The 22254-nt window shown below is 41.5% G+C and overlaps 1 protein-coding gene across 1 annotated transcript; it reads right to left on the reverse strand.

Moving 5' to 3' along the window:
* Positions 1-234: 234 nt before the first annotated feature.
* Positions 235-12874, reverse strand: LOC101862417 (store-operated calcium entry-associated regulatory factor). The gene is made up of 8 exons (XM_005099220.3): positions 12265-12874; positions 8672-8787; positions 6839-6948; positions 5682-5771; positions 4527-4637; positions 3819-3904; positions 2923-3104; positions 235-1993 (listed from the first exon to the last, which is right to left on the reverse strand). The coding sequence occupies exons 2-8, from the start codon at positions 8745-8747 to the stop codon at positions 1569-1571; spliced, it is 1080 nt and encodes a 359-aa protein (XP_005099277.1). The 5' UTR covers positions 8748-8787; positions 12265-12874; the 3' UTR covers positions 235-1568.
* Positions 12875-22254: the final 9380 nt, after the last annotated feature.

Below are 22254 nucleotides of genomic sequence, written 5' to 3' on the forward strand. Positions count from 1 at the left end.
GTAATGTGTTAACTATAAAGTGCACTTCGGAAAAAGTAGTTCTGGGGCAACTATACCCTGCATACAATTTTTGCAATAAGTAAACATAAGCGGAAATCTTCACACAAACGTCCTCAACCCAGTTTTCAGGCTGTTAAGAACAGAATACATATTTTAGCAAACAGATTATATTATATATACATGCTTCTATGACAATTATTTTCATCCATCAAGTTTCTCTCTCTCTCACTCTTACATAAAGACTCACTCACACACACACACACACACACACACACACACACACACACACACACACACACACACACAAGCACACTCACACACCACTGCACCCTCAAGCCTTCTCTTCTTCCCACAAACACACAATCCTATTTACATATATATTATATCAAGGTTAGTGTACACCTTGAAAACTTTGATATAGGTGCAGGTTCAAGCTCCTCAAAATAATGACCAATTAGTATCTAGGGAGCAAGACATACGAAATTGACGTCATCTCCTACAGGACCAAGCCAAATGGGCTGAGATCCTTCAAATCACCCCCAAACAACCCACATTAAAAAATGTCCCACTGTGGATTTGAACCAGGGTCATCCACACGCAGATTTTGTGAGGAAACCCCAAAATAAATGTCATGAATAATTGCACGGATGAGACCAGCTCCGATTATCACAAGTAACAGCAAGATCAACATGATTTATCGACCTCCTGCCAAGACCTCGCTTACAAGATTCGACAATAATACTTGATTTCCTCCAAAAAAAAATTTGTTTATTTTTCTATCAAAATACACATGATAGGCATTCTGATGCTTTTACAGACTTTTGGAGGGATGGAATAAAGACGGAAAGTACTTTGTATAAAATCTAACACTAAATTATTTTCAGCTTTATTCTTTCCCTGGAATAAACTGAATGACATTGGAAATAGGGAAGAGAAAAAAAATATTTACTGTTTGAAAAAAAACACACCTCGTCCATCAGAATTCAGTTATCTGTGAGACACTAGGCACACCAACAAAATCTCGATATTGACTTTGCACGAAAAGCGAAACAAGTTGAATTTCTGAATAAATGTCAATATTGTTAATACAACTGACATCACTGGCAGATGTTGTGATGTCTGACAGTATATCCTATTAGCTGTATCTCCACTACATAGTTTTGATCAGTTAAAAAGATTGAAATGCAAGTACACAGATGTGTCTGCACGTGGGTTACTCGATATTCAGCGACAGATGTCTCTGGAGGATCAGGATATGTGTATCATATGATAAAGAGAAACAACAGAAACAATAGAATTGTGTACTGAAGAAATCTCTCTTTGAAAAAAAAAAAAGAAGGAGCAGGGGTAGAATCAAAGACCAAAAACACCCTTTTTTTTTTTTTAATGACTCGCTCAAAAAAGTTACAACTTAGTTGATTCAATCAATTCCCCTTTTCTTTGTGACAACAGATCAATCTAGCTGCATCGTTTCAGTAGAAAAAGAGAGAAAGACAGCACATTCACCTTTCAGGATTCTCCGTTCTCCTTTCCCAAACCATAAAAAGGTGAGATGTTTTGTCGACAAACTACCGACGAGACGTTCCACCGAATCCTGAGGCAGTGCGAGTCCCAGAGGACCCGGACGAAGGCGAGGACGAAGACTTGGAGAAGAAAGACCCTGAGGGGCTGTCGCTGCGGTGGTGGTGGTGATGATGATGCTCCTGTGACGACCCACCCCAGCCGCTGCCTCCCCAGCCACTGCCTCCCCAGCCACTGCCTCCCCATCCGCGGTTGTGGGAGTTGTTGTAGTGGTGTCGGTTGTTGCCCTGACCGAACATGTAGCCCAGGACGCCGCCCGTGGCAGCCCCGGACCAGAAGCCACCACCACCTGTTCCTTCTGCAGTGTTGCTGGAGAAAGGGGGAGGGGCGCTGGCTCGAGAGTAAGCGGAGCTGGTGAATCCTGGGTCGCAATAGGAAGAGCTCTGTGTGCTTTCATAGCTGGGAGGGGGTCCTGAGTGGGAGAAGGGAGCAAAGAAAAAAAATAGTTATCACAGTGGGAAGTGTGTAAGGAACAAACAACATTTATCATGAGGGAAAGTGAGAGGGAAGGGGGGGGGGGGGGGTTGAAGAATATTCATCATTACAGGAAGCTGGTTTTTGTTTTAGTACAGGTTTTATGGCGCTCGCAACTGCATAAAGTCATATGAGTGCCAGAAGATTAGAGGTGTTACAAGAGAGTAACAACAATTTTTTTAAAGGGGAGATAAGGACAATAGATGTTTGACAGGAAAGAAGAAGCAAACTGCACAAGAGCACCCGCCAACCACCCACCAGGAAGCTGGGAGAATAGACTAGAACATTTATCACTAGAGAAAGTGGGGGGGAAAGAGAATAAAGAATAACATTTCACACTGTGGGAAAGTGGGGGTGGGGAGAATAAAGAAGAACATTTATCACTATGGAAAGTAGGGGGAATAAAACAGACAAAACATTTATCACTTGGGGGAGCAAAAAATGGGTGGGTTGGGGGGTGTCAAAGAAAAACGTTGAACACTAGGAAAGTAAATTCTTTTTTTAACCTGTCAAGCATCCATCCTTCAAAACTGGGGTGGGGGATGGGGGGGGGTTGTTGGTCAGAGAAAATAATATCCAGCACTAGAAAAGTAAACTCTTTTTGTTTAACCTGTCCATCATCCATTATGTCCTTCAAAGCCGGAATATCCCTAAATATTGTCAATTTTTTGTTGGAGTAAAGAACAGTCATCTGGTGCAGGGAAAAAGCAAGATGGACAGAGAGAAATAAATGACAAAAAGAACAAGGGACCGACTAGTGATGCCTTCCAACCACCTGGAAAATTTTATGACGTTATAGAACATTCCCTCCCTCGAAATTACACAGCCCTCAAATGAGAAGGGAAACAACTCAGGACATTCACTTACCTGTAGGGGCCTGGAACTCTGGGCGGAAGCCGTAAGGTGGGGGCTGGGCAGTCCCTGTGGGCGGAGCTCTGTGACCTCCAGGGGTCACGTCAGGGGCGATGCAGGTCTTGTAGATGATGTACATTACACACAGGATGGCCAAGAACATAAACAGGCCGCCTACTCCTCCCTCCGATTTATGACTGTGGGGTTGGGGGTGGGGGAAGAAAATGTAGAATACAACACTGAATGTTTGTTTATGGGTAAACAAATTTTTGGGTACAGAAAAGAAGATCGACAAGATAATCGTCATTTAGAGCAGGAAAAAAGCAAGGTGAGCTTAGGTGAGTAGATGGAAATGACAGAAAGACAAAAAGAAGTTGAGTGGTTAATAAGTGAGTTCAGGCTCACAAAAATGTCACTTATATGTCAATGCCTTTGTGTTTACATAGGTGGTCATGGGGCATTTCCTTGAGCAGGACACGATAATCCTAGCTCAAAAAAAGGACCCTGCAGAGGGGTAACAAGCAACAGCATGCTTATTATATGTATGGAATATTATAAATAATGAAATGTTGTGATAAACTTGTGTAATTATGTATCTATGTATATAAAACACATGCCCATACAGAGATAAAGAAAAAATTGGAATTCTACTTTTTTAATTATGCCATACAATGGGTGGTTGGCACGTGCTTTGGTGTGGCTTGCTCCTTTATTTCCATCAAAATTCTAGCCTATCTCTCATCTTTCTTTCCTTTACATGTCACTCACTAGTGACACCTCTAGTCTTCCGCACTTTTACGACCTAATTATGTTGCCAGTGCCGCAAAACTCAAGAAAAATTAAAACTTATTCCATTCCACACAATACAAAGCAAACAGAAAGTAAAGACCACGAGAGTTGTTTCAGCTCACCTGGTAGGATAGCTGCTGTAGCTGCTGCCCCCTCTCTGTTTCTCCTTTGCCAGACCTTCTTCCGTGAACTCAATGGTATACTCAAGCTGAAAAAATAAATTTAAAAAAAAAACCCCACAATATAATAATTTGACAAATGACAGACGCTTCTAGTGACTTGGTACCATGTACAAACGATTACAATGTAGCCTGTTCCTGAGAAAAAAGCTATCACTTGTTACATCAATTTCCTTGACATATCAGGCATCATGAGCTTGGGTTTTGTGACAGTTCGTTTAGTTCGGGTTTGAGTCGGGGGGGGGGGGGAACCGTACCAAAACTAGAATGGTCATTCAGTACAGAAAAAATGCGAGATAAATATGAGACAGGAAAAGATGAGAAGTACGATGTCCCAGTGGCACCCTCCAACTCCACCCACTAGCAAACACAATTTGCTCAGAAGTCAATTTTTAAAAATACACAATATTTCCAACAATACAAACAATTCACAGCATATGCACAAAATCATACATCATATACAAGCAGGGCCTTAAGACAAAATATGCCACCTCCAAAAATGAAAGATGCACACCAGTTGATTGCTCGAGTTACAATCTGTAGACCGTTCTTTTATTCTGAAAATCAGCACTTCTGATAAACAGTCTCACCCCCCCCCCCTCCCAAATCCCTTTTGTAAACATATACACAAACATTATGAAGCAAACTTACCCCACAAGATCCTTTGAGCACATAGGGGTCATTTGGATAGTCATAACCTTCACACGAGACCTCCACATGTCCAAACCTGTAGTTGTTGTCCATGTCGGTCTTACATTCCCACTGAGGAGGTCATAAAAAGGGAAAGCATTAGTATGGTATGAGCAGACAAGCATTGAACTCAATCTGTGTTTCTATGCTATTTCATACTGATGCTGTGGAGTAATGGTTAGGCTCTTCCTCACTGCAGGTACAAGATATGAATGCATTGAAGATAAGATACTAAATCAAACATATATTTCCCGGCACAAATAAAGAGGCCTTTTCTTTTCCCTTTTCTAAAGTTTACCAAAGACAATATAATCATAATTTACCTTGGCTAGTACAAAATTGTAAAACTAATTCTAAGATACATAAAACTCTAGGTCACATGGAATTCTTTTATTTTTTTTAGTAGAGGGTATTCAACTAAAATTCGCCACAATAGTTATAAAAAACACTTTTAACTTTAAAGATTTACTATCGAATTTTTACAAGAACCAAAAAAAGTTTTAACAAACATCTAATGATGCACTCATGATAACTAAGAGAATTGGCTGTATTGATGCTTCAAGTAATATTGCCGAAAAAATGGAAGCATTTTTAATAACCTGTGAAGAACAAAGGACTATCACTTTTGTAAATTTGTTTGAGACAGGCAAAAGGCAAAACAGAGAAAGGAGTACTCTGAACAGTACCAGACCTGCCATTCACTCCATAACCAAAAAGGAGTTTTTTTCAGAATCCTCCCTAAAAATAGGAGCTTGGAGGAAAAAAGCGGAGTCTCTAGAGCCCCAGTAGATTAATATAGCATTACAAATGGAAAAGTCTCCAACAGTATTCAGATGATGTCAGATTTAAAATGCAAAAGTGAAAGACAGCATTCGTTACTGTGAACAGTAGAATAGTGAGTGAATTTGCTATTTCTTTTCAATCACTTCATTGGTGTTTGACTGCACAACTAAAATATTTGTTCTATATGTCTCTTGGGGAATCCATCACCTGCGCATGATACAAACCCACTACTCTATAATTAAAGTGTCCCAACAAACATTTTCTAGAGAATCTCAGACAGGGCAACAACGCGCCTCCTTCCACTGATGTAACCTGACCAGTGCAAAGCCTCACCTGAATATCGTAGCCATTAGAGCCTTGGTTGATGCACTGAACAACTTTTGGCTGGAATCTATGCTGTGCAGATCCACCGACACATTTCAACTGTGAACAAAAAGTTTGATGGTTTAGATTAGGGGCTGAAGAGAAGAACAACAACACAACGATGACCACAGAGTGCTGAAAAAAACAACCCAACAAGAAATAGAGAAAAATAGCAGGCAACACAGAAAAAGGAATTAATAGAGGAACTCTCTACTCTGTTGTCATGAAAAAAGGTATTCTTTTACTAAATTATTTGTGTTATGGGTGCTATTTTGTTCTACGTAAGGGCTTAGAAACAGTGATCACAAAAAAAGATTTTCATAAGAGACACAATCCACATGATAAGAAAATATATAATTACTCTCTGTATTTGAGAAGAAAAATGATCCATCTGATAGAAAAACATAACAACGTTTGCTCTCTGTTACCTGTAAGTCTAACAGCTACAAGAAAACATAGTTCCATGTATATATATATATATAATATATATATAAGCTGAACCCCCTTTCGATGAAAGGAATATTCGGTGCTTTAACATCAACTAAAAGTCATTGGCCTACTACTATATTAAAACACTCTACTGGAATGGGGAAACAAATCTTGAGAGATGCAAAAAATTAGAAGGTCTAGATCTATACTCTCAAAGCAAAATGCGCCTCACGCAATATCACTTCCGGATTTTCTAAAATTACAGAGACAGAAGCGTCGGCCTAGAAAAGCGATCGGCGAAATAAAGAAATTTAGCTTTTTGCAGTAAAACTGTCTCAAAACTGAAAAAACCAAAGGCGTCATGATCTGGAGAATATTTTAAAGAATATTTTGGCGAAAACCGCATGTCGATCGATGCAGCCACTAAAAAGCCTTTTGAATAGCAAAATTCGGCCACCACAAATAGATAATAGATGTATATATACTTTATGTTTGATAAAACCTGCATGATTGAAACTTTTTACGGAGTGGAACTCTTCGCCCTAAAACCCACAAAATTGTAAACCCTACCCCCTGACCCCAAACACCCCACATTCTCAATTAAGTTTGCATCATTTATTCTGTTCCTCAAAAAATATGACATCTCAATAAAATAAATAAAGACACACACACACACAAAAATTAGTCAAAAAACTTACTTGAGGAACAGGTGGTGATCTTCGAGCATTCGTCATTTGGCCTTGATGAAGAGTTAGAGCTTTAAGATCAGACAACAATATCTTATCCGAATTGTAGTCTCCAAATGCTCCTGTAAACACAAACAAGATCGGGTTTTTTTCTTACAAACTGCAACTGCAGGTGTATTTCCTCACTACAAATACCACACTCTTTTGGTTTGTTTCCTTTTCTTTTTAAATTTAGGTGGTTTATGCCTCCATCAACACTACAATACAATTTAGATCACTCAGGAGTCCTGACCCTGCCTGTCAGGACCAACCAGGGCTGAGAGGGATACATCCCAGCAGAAAGACTAAAATACTCGATAAAAATTTTCCTCCCCGCTCGAGAATTAAACTTGATTCTCCTGCGAGATACAGTAAAGCAATTAATCGCTACACTACAGATGCAAGTTAACACACTCTGATCCAAATACAAGAAGTGTGATCTGTTCTGCCCTGGGCAACAACGTCATCGCACACCGGACAGGTCCATAAGTGCTCAGTTCCCCCCCCCTCAGCACCAAAGCCCACAAGGTATCCATAATGATTGTTAAAGAAGTGTGATATTACTAATGTCTCACAGAAAACATTCATCAAAGATAATGTTTCAAAATTTATTCTTTCATTTTGAAAAGACATTTATTACTATGACTTACTTTTTCAGAAAGCATGTAGGTTGCAACACATAATGTAATGTCATCGGCCAAGTAAAAAGCTCTATTTAATATCATTCATTGGATGCTGGTGTGTGAATATGTGAATGTGTGTGAATATTCATGTGTATGTGAGTGTGTGTGTATGTGTGTAGGTATTGTATGTGTGTTCTCATTTATTATTTGAGAAGACATTGTTTTGTGTCAATGAACCCTTTGGCTCTCATTATTTGATGGAATGCTATTTAAATAAAATACAATGCAGTGAAAAAAAAAAAGATTTTTGTTGTAAATGTTAATGTGAGTATGTTTTTACGTACGACCCCATCGACAATTAAATAATTTAGGAAGCGGGCTTTCGATCCCGTCTCTCAGGACCAACAAGGGCTGAGAGGGATACAATATCCCAGCAAAAAGACTGAGACAATTGATAAAAATTTTCCCCACTAAGGAATTCAATTTCAGGTCTCCTGTACGCAATAGTGAAGCACTTACTGCTACACCAGACATCTTTAAAGTGCAGTTAAAGTACCTAAATCTGGATGACTGAAAATGGTTAATGGTTACACAAAATGCTAACAGGCCTGAACAAAAACTATGAAATAGTTCCAAATACATGACCTTTCACGTTTCACATTTTACTACAGACATGCAACATTATACGCCTCACTTCATCTGATCTCATAGAATCAAGGTTTTGTCATCCATTAGTGTCCTCATTGTCTGTAACATGCTTGTTTTCTTTTTTCTGCTTGCATGCTTTTTCAACGGTTTGCTAGGGCTAGGCTTAGCACACATCTACTGTACTCAATGCAGGGGGTGACACGGCACGTCCTATAAAGAATCAGCATGCACATCGCTCCCCTCATGTGAGCACAAGCTTTACAACATGACTAGCGTGAGGCAACTGCTTATGTGAGGAATGCCATTAAAATTATACTGAACACTTTTTTGCTTACAAGCGTGACCCGTGTCTATTCACCCACATGACGTGTTGAGTGACACTCTTTGTGAGGCTGGCCTAATGTTGCATGTCTGTGGTGAAACGTGACACATGAAAGGTCACGTTATATGTCAGGCGGTACTTTCAATTTACATGTAAATGATGATGACAATAACAATTAGTTAAAATTAATGATTTTGAGTAAAATAAACATACCAGCATTTTGAGTCACAGTTCCCAGCACCAGGAGGAGCACTGGTAGCATCCATGATCTCATGATTAAATTCTTCATGGTTGTCTTGAGTTCACGTCAACTTTAATCAATAATTTAGCTGTAGGAGATGAAATTAAAAGAGAATTGTGAATCATCATAAACCAAATATATCTTGCACATAAAAGCCTATCACCAAACATTTAAAGAAATAGCATGCAAAACAGGTCTGGTACAATCACAATACTAAAAATGCTTCTCCATAACATATATTACCAAAACAAGTCAACATCAACCTGGTAAGAAAATAGGTCCCCAAAATGCTGATTTAGGCAATTGTGGAATGACTGACAATACCAATCATACTCCCCTGATGCAGATAAAAAACATGATAGCCATACATGTCAAAATTACTGTCATTCTGCAGGACTTAAAGGCGTGGAATAACTTCCATAACGAGCGACCACCCCAGCAATTATTATCGATAAAGAAGAGATCTCTAACCCTAACCCTGACCCAACCCCTGGCCTAACCCTACCCCAACTCCTAGATTCTAATCCTCTATTATTACTATATATATTTCATAGTGTAGCTCGTTATGGAATTCCACCCCTTACTGTACTGTAAGTTGTAACTGAAACTCTCATTTCTTCCTCTGAAAGCAGTCTTTACATAAAACTTATAAATAATTTAGATCTATCCATAGAATTTTGACTCAACACAGCATCTGTCTGGGTTTCCATTAAGGGAGTGTATACAGACCCGGTAACCGGAAACAAAGTCACAAAGTATACAGACCCGGTAGGGGAACTCTTGTGTGATTTCAGAAAGTTCAGAAAGTTTTAGTGCTCTCTTGGCTCAGGGTAGACCTAGGTAGGCCGGAGAAAGACATGAGCAACTTCATGAAGGTGATAGCTACGCTAGGTCGAGAGTGTCGCGAGTGGCCAGAAAGTGCAACTAATGCGGAAATCGTGGCCATCCTTGGGGAAAATTCAGTGATGGGTGATGTTGTCGTCTTCACCGACGGATCAGTGAGGCGTGGCCAGAAATCTGGGTGGGCGTTCAGTGCTCGAGTTGACGGAAAGATAATTAAAGAACAGTCTGGAGCCTACGAGTGCACTAGGTCAAGCATGTCAATGGAGGTCAAGGCAATAATAGAGGCGCTGGAATGGATCAGCATGGAAGCGTATAAACATGCCCTGTTTGTCACAGATTCGATGAGCACCCTAGAAAAAATCAGGAGTGGGTGGCTCTACAGTGACTGGAGAGCTTCCATTGCAAATAGCCACCTCCTAAGAATTGCATGGATGTTCTGCCCTGGTCACGCCGGGGTGCACGGAAATGAGCGTGCTGATGAACTTGCCGGCAAAGCAACACCCAATGGCCGAATCATGCTCGACCCACCAATGGTGATCACCAGAAGCAAGGAGAGCCTTCACAACCAAGAGGAGACAGACTCCCACACACTCAGCACAATAAAAGGAAAGTGTGTGTGGGGCACAGCGAAAAAAAGTTTGCTCCAAGGAGTGGTCAGGCGTGTCTCAAACCAGCTCCTCATGGAGACAATTAGCAGGAAGACCCTGATGTGGACGCTGGAAAGGAGATGAGCAGCTATGGACATGTGCCGCCTGCTATGATTCTAGCTCTGGATCCAAGTAAATCCAAAACCTAGGTTCTTTTAAATCTATGGCCTAGGTCTAAACATAGACATTTATAATCGTTGATCTAGTTTCGAGGCTAGCCTAGACCTAGATTCTAGATCTAAATGAAGATTGCGGATGTCTTTTCGATGTAAGATTGTTTTTCCTTCGTTTTGGAGTTGGAGGAGTCACACTTGAAGAAAAATAACAATGTCATAAAATTTCAATCGAGCAGTCACCCTCTCTATTTCTCTGCCTCTTCCTCTCTCTCTCTCTGCCTCTGTGTATCGCTCGCCTTCTCTTTTTCTTCGTTTGTCTTTCTTTCTCCCCCACCTACTTTTCCACTCTATCTTTCTCTCTTTCCCTCCTGCCAACTGGGGCATGTCATATTACATTGCTATCTCTCTCTCTCTCTCTCTCTCTCTCTCTCTCTCACACACACACACACACCCACACCCACCCCACACTACCGGGTCTGGGCGCTGAAACTTTCCGTAATCACAAAAAGAGTTCCCCTACCGGGTCTGTATAATTCGTGACTTTGTTCCCAGTTACCGGGTCTGTATAGATCTACACTTCGTTCCATTAGGTAGGCTAATCATCATGCATCGAATGAGAACTGCACAACTACAACAGACGGTGGCACTACTTGGATAGGTGGTCCCGACTTTTGTGACTGGGAAATATAACCCAGAGAAAATCTAGAATCTAGTTTTGTCCCCAACGACGAATACTTCTGATTCAAGTCTAAACGATTACTTTTTGATTCGTGTGCCGATATGGAGATAGCCTTTCATACCTAGATCTAGATCTAATTGCAAAACATCAAATCGTGGTAAAATTCAGGAGGGGGCATGCCCCCCTGAAACACCCCATGTTTTGTTTTTCGCTCCGTTTGTTTTTTGTAAGTCAGGGGGGGCAACCCACCTTGTCTTGTGAAAAACAAGAGAAATTTTACTGCTCATTTTGTAGGCTAGATTTAGATCTAGGCTACTGATAAAACATAAAACATTGATACTGACTAGATTCTTTTTAGATCAGTGTATCGATATTTCAGTAGCGAGTAGGCCTACACAAAAGTCGGGGTGCTTTTTCGGTAGTTCCCACCCCCCTTATTTGAGCCTGACCTACATCTATATTTCTAGATCTAGATCTATACGTTTGATTCGCGGTGAGCTAAGATATCAAACCTAACAACAGCAAAACATTAAATTGTGGTAAAATTCAGGGGGGCATGCCCCCCTGAAACCCCCCTTCCTATTTTTGTTAGGTCAGGGGGGCAAGCCCCCCTGAAACCCCCCTACTCTTGGGGCCAAAACCCGTGAATAACAATTGCGGGGTGGGAACTACCGAAAAAGCGCCAAAGTTGGGACCACCATTTCCAAGTAGTGCCCATAAATTTAATATTCTATGCTATTGGCTATTGGTTTCATTTTAGAAAGTGGCTATTCTCACCCGCCCGGAAGTTCTCGCAAGATCAACTCCTCCCCTCTTCTCTCTCTCTGTCTCTTTCTGAATACTGTCTATCGGTGTGGACGATCAAATTGACCAAAACAAAGTTAAAAAATGATGTTAAAACACAAAAGTAAATTAATTTGGTTGTCTACAAAGATGCTACGGCTATTTAACTTTTCGAATCGAGCCGAACTACGTCTACGCGGGTCGCCATTTTGTTTTGCCCAGAAATTTTCGCGCTACTCCTCTCTCTCTTTCTCTCTCTCTCTCCACTGCCCACAGACAAAATTGTACGCTTTTAGTAGGCTACAGTTGTAATGGAACGTTTGTTCACGGCACAGAATTCTACAATTTTTCTGTTATCACAGTGTAGAATTCTGTGGTTTAGGGTGAACGCAAAATTTGGTGAACGCGCACCGGGTGAGAATAGCCACAAGACTCGCCTTCATTTTAACATTCACTCCTTAACTTTAACAAAGGATAGATCTATCTATCTACCTTACCTTTAGGCTACACTTAGACTGGAAAAGGGCCAGCCTTGGCCTTGTCACGCCTTGTGACAGCAGCAACAAAACAAATGTAGTACACACAGTAGGCAGGCTTGTCATTCACAATAATAATAGCATAGCATAGCAGCAGACACTCTAAGTTGTAGAAATCTAGATTCTAGATTAGATCCCTAAATTTAAATTACATCAGAGAAGATCTGTGGGTAGATTAGTCCACTTAAGGTGACTTATCGATGCAATTCAGATTCAGACTTTAATTTCAGCATAGACCTTTCTTTCTACTCTTGCATTTGCTTGTCGCCTGCAATCAATCAATATGAAGCAACGATGCCCGATGCTTTTTCTCACGCAGTTGAGTCAAAAATGAGAGTGGGACAAGATTTTGCAAACGCTGTAATTTTTTTTAAAAACAACGGAATAAGTGGAAGGCTCTATGAATCGTACACGCACAGTATAGATTGGATTTCTAGAAATCAATTAATGTACTTGGAGAGAAAAAGCAACACAATTTATTTACAGGAAACCATGAATCATCAGTGCTATTTCTGTTCACTCTGATGAAATTCCGCCAAGAAGTTACCGGAAGTCCTCGTCACCATTACTGTGTTTTTATCCAGATTTTACGAATCGGCAGGATTCACTAAATGTGGCCAACTAAAGAACAATAAAGAGTATGCCTAATCTAAAAATACACGTAGGCTAAGTGCCTATAAAATAATAATATAATATGACGTACAAGGTCATTGGATTTTCCCAACTTTACTTTTACCCGCCTTTGAATTTGATATACATTGTAATATGGTATGGCCACGTATGGATATTCGATTTGCTGGGACGGTATCTAGGCTAGGCTTGGTTGTTGGTGACAACTGACAACAGTTATAACAGCAGTCTCCGCCTATTAAGATCCCGGTGCTTGGGACCAAGAAGAATGGTGACCCTTGTTTAGGTCCACAGCCAATGAAATAGTCTCTTCCCTTTACTAAAAAATGAACTAGGCCTAGCGTAATCCCTGGGTGATATGACTTTTGGCGAGCAAAGAGTGGTCACTGGTCACCCGTGAGACCAATCCACAGGGTTAAGACATAGATCTAACATTTTCACTTAGGCGAATCCTGAGTCTCAAGATCTACGGGCGCTCTTTGGAAATTGCTTTCACGGATTTTTTGCAAACTTGAATGCTACCTCAGAAAAAAATTCTCATTAAAAATGTTATAGATTAATTCGTGTAGAAAAAAAAACAACAGACACATTTTTATAGATCTAATGTTTGTTAACACACATGCAAAAAAACCCAATCAATTTCCAAGAGCAATTAGTGCGGTATTCATTACGTAAGACATGTAAACAAAATCTGATATAACCGCAGTATCCATGAAAACAAAACTTTTTTTCTCAAATTTGATTGCGGATTTTAAGACTCCTTACTATAATGCTTGTTATATGTGTGAAATTTGGTAACATTTGTTTCTGTAATAAGCGAGATTATAGCCTTCAGGTGTACCCCCCCCCCCCCCCAAGCTCTAAGCGGCTGAAGATCGACGTGGACAGGCGCCAGTAGCGGTGTCTGCTTGACTCCACATAGAGGGCGCCTATAAAGCCTACATCTAGATAAGGAAAAAATTACACCACAACACAGCTGCGTACTTACGTTTAAGTAATTATGGGGATATTTTTAAAAACTATAAATTCCTAAAATATTGCTTAAAATGTGATTCTGCTCCATTGCCACCCTAATTTGACGACGCTGATTTAAAAAATATAATAAGTTTGTGTCTACCGTGAAGCGCCAGCTCTGAAATGGCCATAAACTTAGTCCCCTGTCCAGTCGGTGACGTCACGCAAACCACTTAACAGCGTTCTATCTATGTTTTCGCCCTTAAGGCTAGATCTAGTGCGCATACACTCACACGTAAACACGTCCACCAAAGTTCAATCCGGCCAAAATGTTTTTTTATACAAAAAAGGCAGAGATCAATATTAGATTCTACTGGCTAATGTGGTAGGGGTCACAGCCAATGGCCACTTTTTGTCCTTATGTAATCACTTAAATTCTGTTTCTTTTGTAAACAAACGGGAAGACAATTTCCAAAGAGCCCCGATCTACGCTTATCCAGTTGCTCCTCGCCCTAGGCCTCCTCAGATACTGAGAGGGCCAAAATCCTCGCCCCTTTGCCTTTACATTACCTGTCCAAATTGATAGCTTTCCATCTCTCGCCAAGTTCCCCCCGCCCCTTATTAACACACCATTGCGTTTGACCTCACCAATTTAATTATATTAAAATTTCGTTGTAAAGTCGTGTGTAGAGACATTTATAACTGCTGCAATGGTCCGGGAAGAGTTCATATAGTTCGGTGATCCCGCGGGAGCCAATTTAAATTTTAAGCTACCCACCAGCGCGTGTGATGTCAGTTCATGATAGGCTATCGCATTCATGCGAGTGGCTGATCTGTGACGCAACGGGCAGTTCAGATATCACAAACTTTAGGCCTAGATCTAATTCTTGGTTGATCGTTTGTGCCCACTCGGGTTTGGGTTCCTATAATTATTATCTGAAAAGCGGGATCTTAGCCGAATGTATTCATTAAAGTGCGGGATCTTATTGTGATTTTTATGTAGTAAAAATTATGTTTACTTAAAACAGCGGGATCTTCAGCGAACCGGGGCCATAAGCGGTGAGGTCTAACGCGCAGGCTATTGTATTTATTGAATTTATTGTAACGGTTGCTATCGATGAGTGTGGGTAGGCCATCTAAGCCTAGTTGTAATGCATAATACCACCGCCAGCCACGCCCACTGTTATGTTATGTAAACTGTGAACCAAGGGACAGCATTCAGTTTTACTCTTGTTTTTTTTATTTCCTCAACAAACACCAACTTCCGATTCTCCTCCAATATGGCGTCAGAAAAGCCTTCCGTTTTCAGTGATGCACAGTGATGTATTCCAGACAGTACTTGGGGATACCAGCACAATGATTACAGCGAAATGGATGACGACCCGAGGAATAAGAAAAAAGTGAAGGAAGGGTTTCCAAAGGTAACCACGACCGTTGATTTCAGTATAAATTACTCTGCACGGGCGTAGTGATGTCAGCTGACTGCGGCAAAGGCAAAGTTTGAAATAGAGATAAATAGGCCTACTAGATCTAGATCTAGATCTAGATCTAGAATCTAGAATAGATCTAGATCTAGATTCTAGATCTAGATATATTTTAGATCTAGAGATGGCTGGATTGTACTTTACCGGACCACCCGTCTCGGCCCGTGATTACTACTCACGCCTAGCCTAACTACGCACTCATAGTCATAGTACTCTGCGTGCGGACAAAAGGTAGTTCCGCGGGCGACTTCGTGCACGCACAGCGAAGTCAGCGGCGACTGGCGAGGCGAGGTGAGCGAGAGGTGGTGGTGGTTGAGAGTGGGCAGGGGATTTAACTTTGGTGGACCACTGTGTATCATACCAACAGTGGGGTGGGGGGGTTCAGGGGGGCTTGCCCCCCTGGAAACTATAATAAAGAAAACACACAAAAATGCGAAACAATAACATGAGCGGACAGTCGTGTTTACATATCAATGGGGGGTTTCAGGGGGGCTAGCCCCCCTGGTAACAATAATTTAAAGACACTCACACACACACATATAAACAATAGCATGATAAGTCGCGAGCAGGGCCAATGGGGTTGCAATTATGCAAATGAGCTCTCGTGCGCATCTCTAGCCCTCCATTGTACTTTGCCGGACCAGGAGTAGGCCTAGGGCCTAGGCCAAGCCAGCAGAGTCGCGAGCAAATAAGAATAGTGGACCACGTGATTAGATTGACCAATTAGCCTCAAGGTGTCAGGGTCATGGGTCAAAGGGCACAGTGGCACGGTCGTGATGACTGAAAAACCCGGTAAGAGACGGCAGTCGATTGCTGGCAGTTGAAGAGTGAGGACGTAGAAAACTGAGTAGGAGAGTGAGTAGGGGAGCTCGGAAACGAAGAACAGCGGACCACTAGGCACCAGGGGCGCCACAGCGAAAGTAGTTCCGACCGGTGGTCCGGTAAAGTACAATCTTACCCTAGAGATTTAGATCTAGACTCTAGACTCTAGATATCTAGACTCTAGATCTAGATAAAATTTAGATCTAGATATCTAGATCTAGATTCTAGATCTAGATTCTAGATCTAGATTCTAGTAGAGTCTAGAATCTAGAACATGCGATTAAAAGTAGAAAGACGCAAACTATTTTTAGGTAAGGCGCCCATCTTGTTTGACGTCAGACCAGGATACCCCTCCGATCATGTGACTAAATCTAAGTATAGACAACCGCATGGCACCAAAGATGGAAGGGTCTATCATGTATATATATGATTATGATGCTTAATCTACACCTTTCTCTTGGAAGTTCTGATAGCTGATTTGACAGCGCGTCTGCATTTGATGTCGTGCAATGAATTTTGGAGCGGTTCGATTCCGGTCCCGGACAGTTTTTTTTTCTCTTTTCCTCCTCCCGACTGACCAACAGTTCCATAAATTATAGGCCTAATTTGTAGGGTTGCTTTGAAGTTGTTGTTTAAAAAAAAAAAGGTATTAGTGATTAAAAATGCAGGAGGGGGGGAGGCGGGGTAGATATCTAAATTTAGATATATAGATCTATCTAGATCTAGATCTAAACATCTAGTCCTCCTGCGTCTTTACGGCAATTTTCGTGCGGTCTTCCATCATGTCCACTAGAGATCTAGAATCTAGATCTAATCTAGAATCTAGATCTAGGAAATCCGGAATGTTACCGAAAACACATCGTTCCATGTGGGTATCCCAGGAAGTGATGACATCACATTACTAAAATTAGCAGCCAATCAGAAAGAAGATGCGTCTTTTCTACGTTTAACGGGATGTCCCACTAGATCTCTAGATCTAGATCTAGAATCTAGATCTAGATCTAGAAAATCTAGATCTAGATTCGGTGATCTTGTGGTTCCGTTCGTTAAAGTCTACAATAATAATAATAATAATAGATAATAATAGATAGCATTTGTATAGCGCATATCCCCGCTCAGCAGCAGGCTCTATGCGCTTTACACTATATTATTACCCCAGCAGACCATAGAACACTCCGAAACATTCTCAGCTTCCCGGGATCCATTTGTTTACATCCAGAGAAGAAATCCAGAAGTCTTGATGAGCAAATTTTTTAAAGATAACCCTGTACACACAAAAAAGGGAGGTGGGGGGGGGGGGGGGGGAGGAGTTGATGTGAAGGCAGAAAAGAGGACCGAAATTCACCAAACAAAAACTAGGAAAATTGTTTATACAATGATTTTAAGTTTTTTTAAATTTAAGTGGCCAGCAGTTCACCGTATATATAGTCTTCTCAAATTGTTACAGGTAAGATTGTACTTTACCGGACCACCGGTCGGAACTCAGTGCTTCCACTCTTCCGTATTTTTACGGAAATCCGTACTTTCTGCTAGTTCCGTACTTGTTCCTCCATCATCATCAACTCCCTCCGTAAAAATCTGCGACAGCGTAGGACTACCGAAATTCCGTAGCAAAAGATCCGTACTCGCCTTCGTATGTCTTGTATAAGTTACGGTAATTCTCTCGGCAATAGTTTATGCTATAGAAACCTGCCAGATTGCGCATTTCCTGCAATCTGCCTTTATTCTACTCTGCCCCATGCATTCATTGCAGGCTTGTCGGCAGTACATTTTTTACCTGCAGATTGATCAAAATCTGGCGAACTTTTTGTGCCACTTTCTTCCTTTCTATCATTCCCTCATTCCGTCTGTCTATCTTCGGGTTGTTGCCGCAGCTGGAAGAATCTGCGCGTTGATCAAGTATATTGACATGTGATCTTAGACAGAAAATTACTGTCAGAAAGAATTTTTTTTGCAAATTTATTGTCTAGATCTAGAGAAATTATCATTGCGAAGATTCGGACGAGCAACAGTCGTTCTTACCCTTACACAACTACATGTAAACTGCGGTGGCAAGACAAACATACGACCGTTGTCGTTGCTTTAGTCTGAACGCATTATGAGGGATAAGAGATTTTTTGGTACATTTGGTCGGTCGGCCGCCGTTGTTATCCTAGAAGTAGAACGACTGTTTCTCATCCGAGTATTTTGTGTGAACGTGCAGTTAGTCGGACCCGTTAGTAAAATTGTTTCAATCGCGCATACGCATCACGTGACATGACATCGCCGTGTGAGTTCTGCGTGTCGGGGTCCGTCCGTTGACGGGGTCAACCTAAGTTCATGTATTTCGGGACTTATTGGTTGGGGGGGGGGGGGGTAGAGACTTTTGGACTAGGAGTGCTTAATGTGATGCTTCAGGATTTACAAAAAAATAATGATAACACGCACGCAAAGACACACAGAGAGCATATAGGCCGAGTCATTTATGGACACCCATGAAAATTTTTAAGTCAGCTTTGGCAGTCACCTTGGTGATTTGCTGTTGATCCCGATTTTTTTCACCAAATCCCGATTTTTCTCTCCCTGAGATCCTAATTTTGAGGCTTCATAGAATGGCAGGTCTGGTAACTGTATTGTGAAGGTACGGCCTACATATATCTATTCATTATTCCCAGGTTTGCCTTTTATCAGTATCAAAGGTGCAATGACAAATTAATTGAATTATAGTAGCAATGGAACAGGAACCTGCTTTTAAACATTGCCAGCAATGGAAAGATATATTGGTGAAGAAATCAAACAAGACAAAATCTGGGTGAAAAAATAGGTAGTATGAGTTGTTGGCAATCTCTTCAAACAGGCTCCCATATGCCATTTTCAACCCTCTAAAAGTACTAAATTTCAATTTCTTCGGGGGCTTCTCCTCCTGAACCCCCGCCGGGACTCTGTCCCTGGACCCTGCTGGGGGCCTCTGCGACCCCCAGCAGAATTTTCCTTACTTTTCAGCTTTAGCTGGTGGAAGCACTGGAACTACTTTCGCTTATGGTGCCTAGTGGCCCACTATTCTTCGTTTCCGAGCTCCCCTACTCACTCTCCTACTCAGTTTTCTACGTCCTCACTCTTCAACTGCCAGCAATCGACTGACGTCTCTAACCGGGTTTTTCAGTCATCACGACCGTGCCACCGTGTCCTTTGACCCATGACCCTGACATCTTGAGCCTAATTGGTCAGTCTAATCACGTGGTCCACTATTCTTATTTGCTCGCAACTCTGCTGGCCTGGCCTAGGCCTACTCCTGGTCCGACAAAGTACAAAGGAGGGCTAGAGACGAGATGCGCACGAGAGCTCATTTGCATGCAACCCCCTCGGCCCTGCTCGCGACTTGGCGAGTATCTACCCCGATTGTCCGTTCATGTTTTTGTTTATAATATCTGTGTGTGAGTGTCTTTAAATTATTGTTGCACCCCCCCCTCCCCCCACTGTTGTTACATTGATATGTAAACACGACTGTTCGCTCATGTTATTGTTTCGCATTTTTGTGTGTTTTCTTTATTATAGTTTCCAGGGGGGCAAGCGCCCCTGAACCCCCCTCCCCCTCCCCACTGTTGGTATGATACACCATGGTCCACCAAAGTTAAATCCCCTGCCCACTCTCAACCACCAACTCTCGCTCACCTCGCCTCGCCAGTTGCCGCTGGCTTGCGCTGTGCGTGCGCGAAGTCGCCCGCGGAACTACCTTTTGTCCGCACTCAGAGTACTATGACTATGAGAGCGTAGTTAGGCTAGGTGTGCGTAGTAATCACGAGCCGAGACGGGTGGTCCGGTAAAGTACAATCCAGCCTTGTTACATTTCTTAAATGAAAGTTGACTCTGACTAGCAATGCCAATGAAAATTTAAATTTTCACTTTACCCTTTTTTTTTGGTACCTAAGAAAGAATTTTCAATTCTAAGAATTATGCTTCTTGAATTTTGAGAATCGGTTCATAAATAAAAAAAAGTTATGGGGTTGTAAAGGTCGGCAAAATATGGATGACCCACATATAAGAAAATACTCCTAAAAAGTGGACCACGCAGTAGCAGATTCTGTAAGAAAATCGACGATATCTCGGTAACTAATTGGAGTGTTCGAGAGAAACTTGGCTACCCGATGTGTTTTTGAGTGTAGAAATCATTTCTGCAGTCAGATTTACTACAAATTTCGTAGTTATTCTGTCATAATTAAAATTGTGGTGTACATATTACGATTTTGCGAAAAAGGGGTGTCGGGATGAGTCCATTTTATTTATAGCATCGTATCACAACATGGGATCTTTAAGAATATGTCGGCAGCGTGACTAAATAATTGCAAAGCTTTTTATGATGACTTTAGACCATGCCAACCGTAAAAGATAAGTTAATTCAATCTAGCATGCCGTACAATTAAAAATTCTTTTTCCCCGTTGAGACGCGAACACCCCGAGACGAGATAACCTCGCCTCGGAATACCCCCATTGCGGTGTTACAGGGGAATAGAGAGAAAAACAACCGGATGCGCGCGCCCGCCATTGCCCTATTTCAAGTGACCAATGAACGGGCCCGGAATAGTCATGCGGGGATTTGTAGGTCACATACATTTGCCACGAGAGTGAAGTGAAAATGGCCGGTCTCCGTGCGAAGCCGCTTTGGATAGGGGGGTAGTCGTGCATTTATGATCGGGTCTAAACAACTACTTGACACAGAATGTTCAAATTTGAGCACACTATAGAGGATAGATAGATCTATTACCATCTCGGCGTTGAAATTCAAACTCCTTATAGTTTTCGGTGTACACGATACGATAGTGTTCTCGACACCAAAAGTATAGGTTAATTTATGTGTACGAACTTCAACGTCCACATATCATTAGTCTGCCCTATTTTCTGATTGGTTGCCGAGTTTCATTCGGATTGGTTCGGAAATAGAGCAGACCGAGGTTGACAAAGTTAGTCACCTACGCTTCGGCCGGGTCCGCAAAATCGCCCGTAAACGGGGACCAAATTTTTGCCGCACGGGAAAGCCCGATTGGCATTGCTACAGAATAATAATGGATCCCTGTAGTGGTGCTGCTAGAGTAGAGAATGCCGGTGAAAAGGGGGGGGGGGGCGCGGGAAAAAGAAGGAGGGAGAAAGGGGAGAGAGAGAGGGGGGGGGAGAAAGAGGAAGAGGGGGGAGAAAGAAAGAAGGAGAAAGAGAGAGAGAGGGGGTAGAAGAGAGAGAGAGGGGCTGAAAGAGGCGAGGTGAGCGAGAGAGAAAAAGAGAGAGGAAGTTTATTTTCACTTTCCCTAATTGTACAACTTGTCTTGCACAACTACAATGATCCATAATATTATGATGTCAATTTGGTCAGACATGTGTAACAATCTGACAATACTATATATTGATCAAAAAAGCTCTCAAGAGAGAGGTAATGTGACTCTCTTTACACAGCACCAGTCATCATATTTCAAGGACCCAGATGACGGAGAAACCAATAGTTTATTCAATTGTTGATTTAATATCACTAAGAAGAGACAAGGATCATAGAAGATCGTAACCTCAAGCCATAAAGAAACTGTAAAGCAAGACTGTGCGTGTGTCACCACAAAACATTCACTTCTGAAGTTGGACAAAGAAGTTTGCTCTCATAGCACAATGTCATATTTGTCTGGTAATTCTGTAATCAATATATATCATGATGTCACCCAGTGAAAACGTGCTAGACTAACTACGACACTATGACCATGGTTGCGATATCCAATGACTTGACAGCCAACTACATGAGTTCGATCAGTGACCATCTTGCCGCTTAAAATCATGAAATAGTTGTCCTCGTTTTGTTTGTTGATTTTCAGTTTTCTTTTCTCCCTTCTCATCCACAGCACACACCTGTCTTCTTTTTTTCCCCCTTTTGTTCTTTTGTTTGTTTGTTTGTTTTTGGGTTTTTTGTATTAATTTGTTATCTTTTATAAACAATCTCAGCAATTTTCGTTCTTTAAATTTAGCTTCTACTCGAAGTTGTACACACACAAGCACACACACACACACACACACACACACACACACACACACACACACACACACACACACA

This window comes from Aplysia californica, unplaced genomic scaffold (assembly GCF_000002075.1).
Source record: "Aplysia californica isolate F4 #8 unplaced genomic scaffold, AplCal3.0 scaffold00206, whole genome shotgun sequence".
In the NCBI taxonomy this organism is placed as follows: domain Eukaryota; kingdom Metazoa; phylum Mollusca; class Gastropoda; order Aplysiida; family Aplysiidae; genus Aplysia; species Aplysia californica.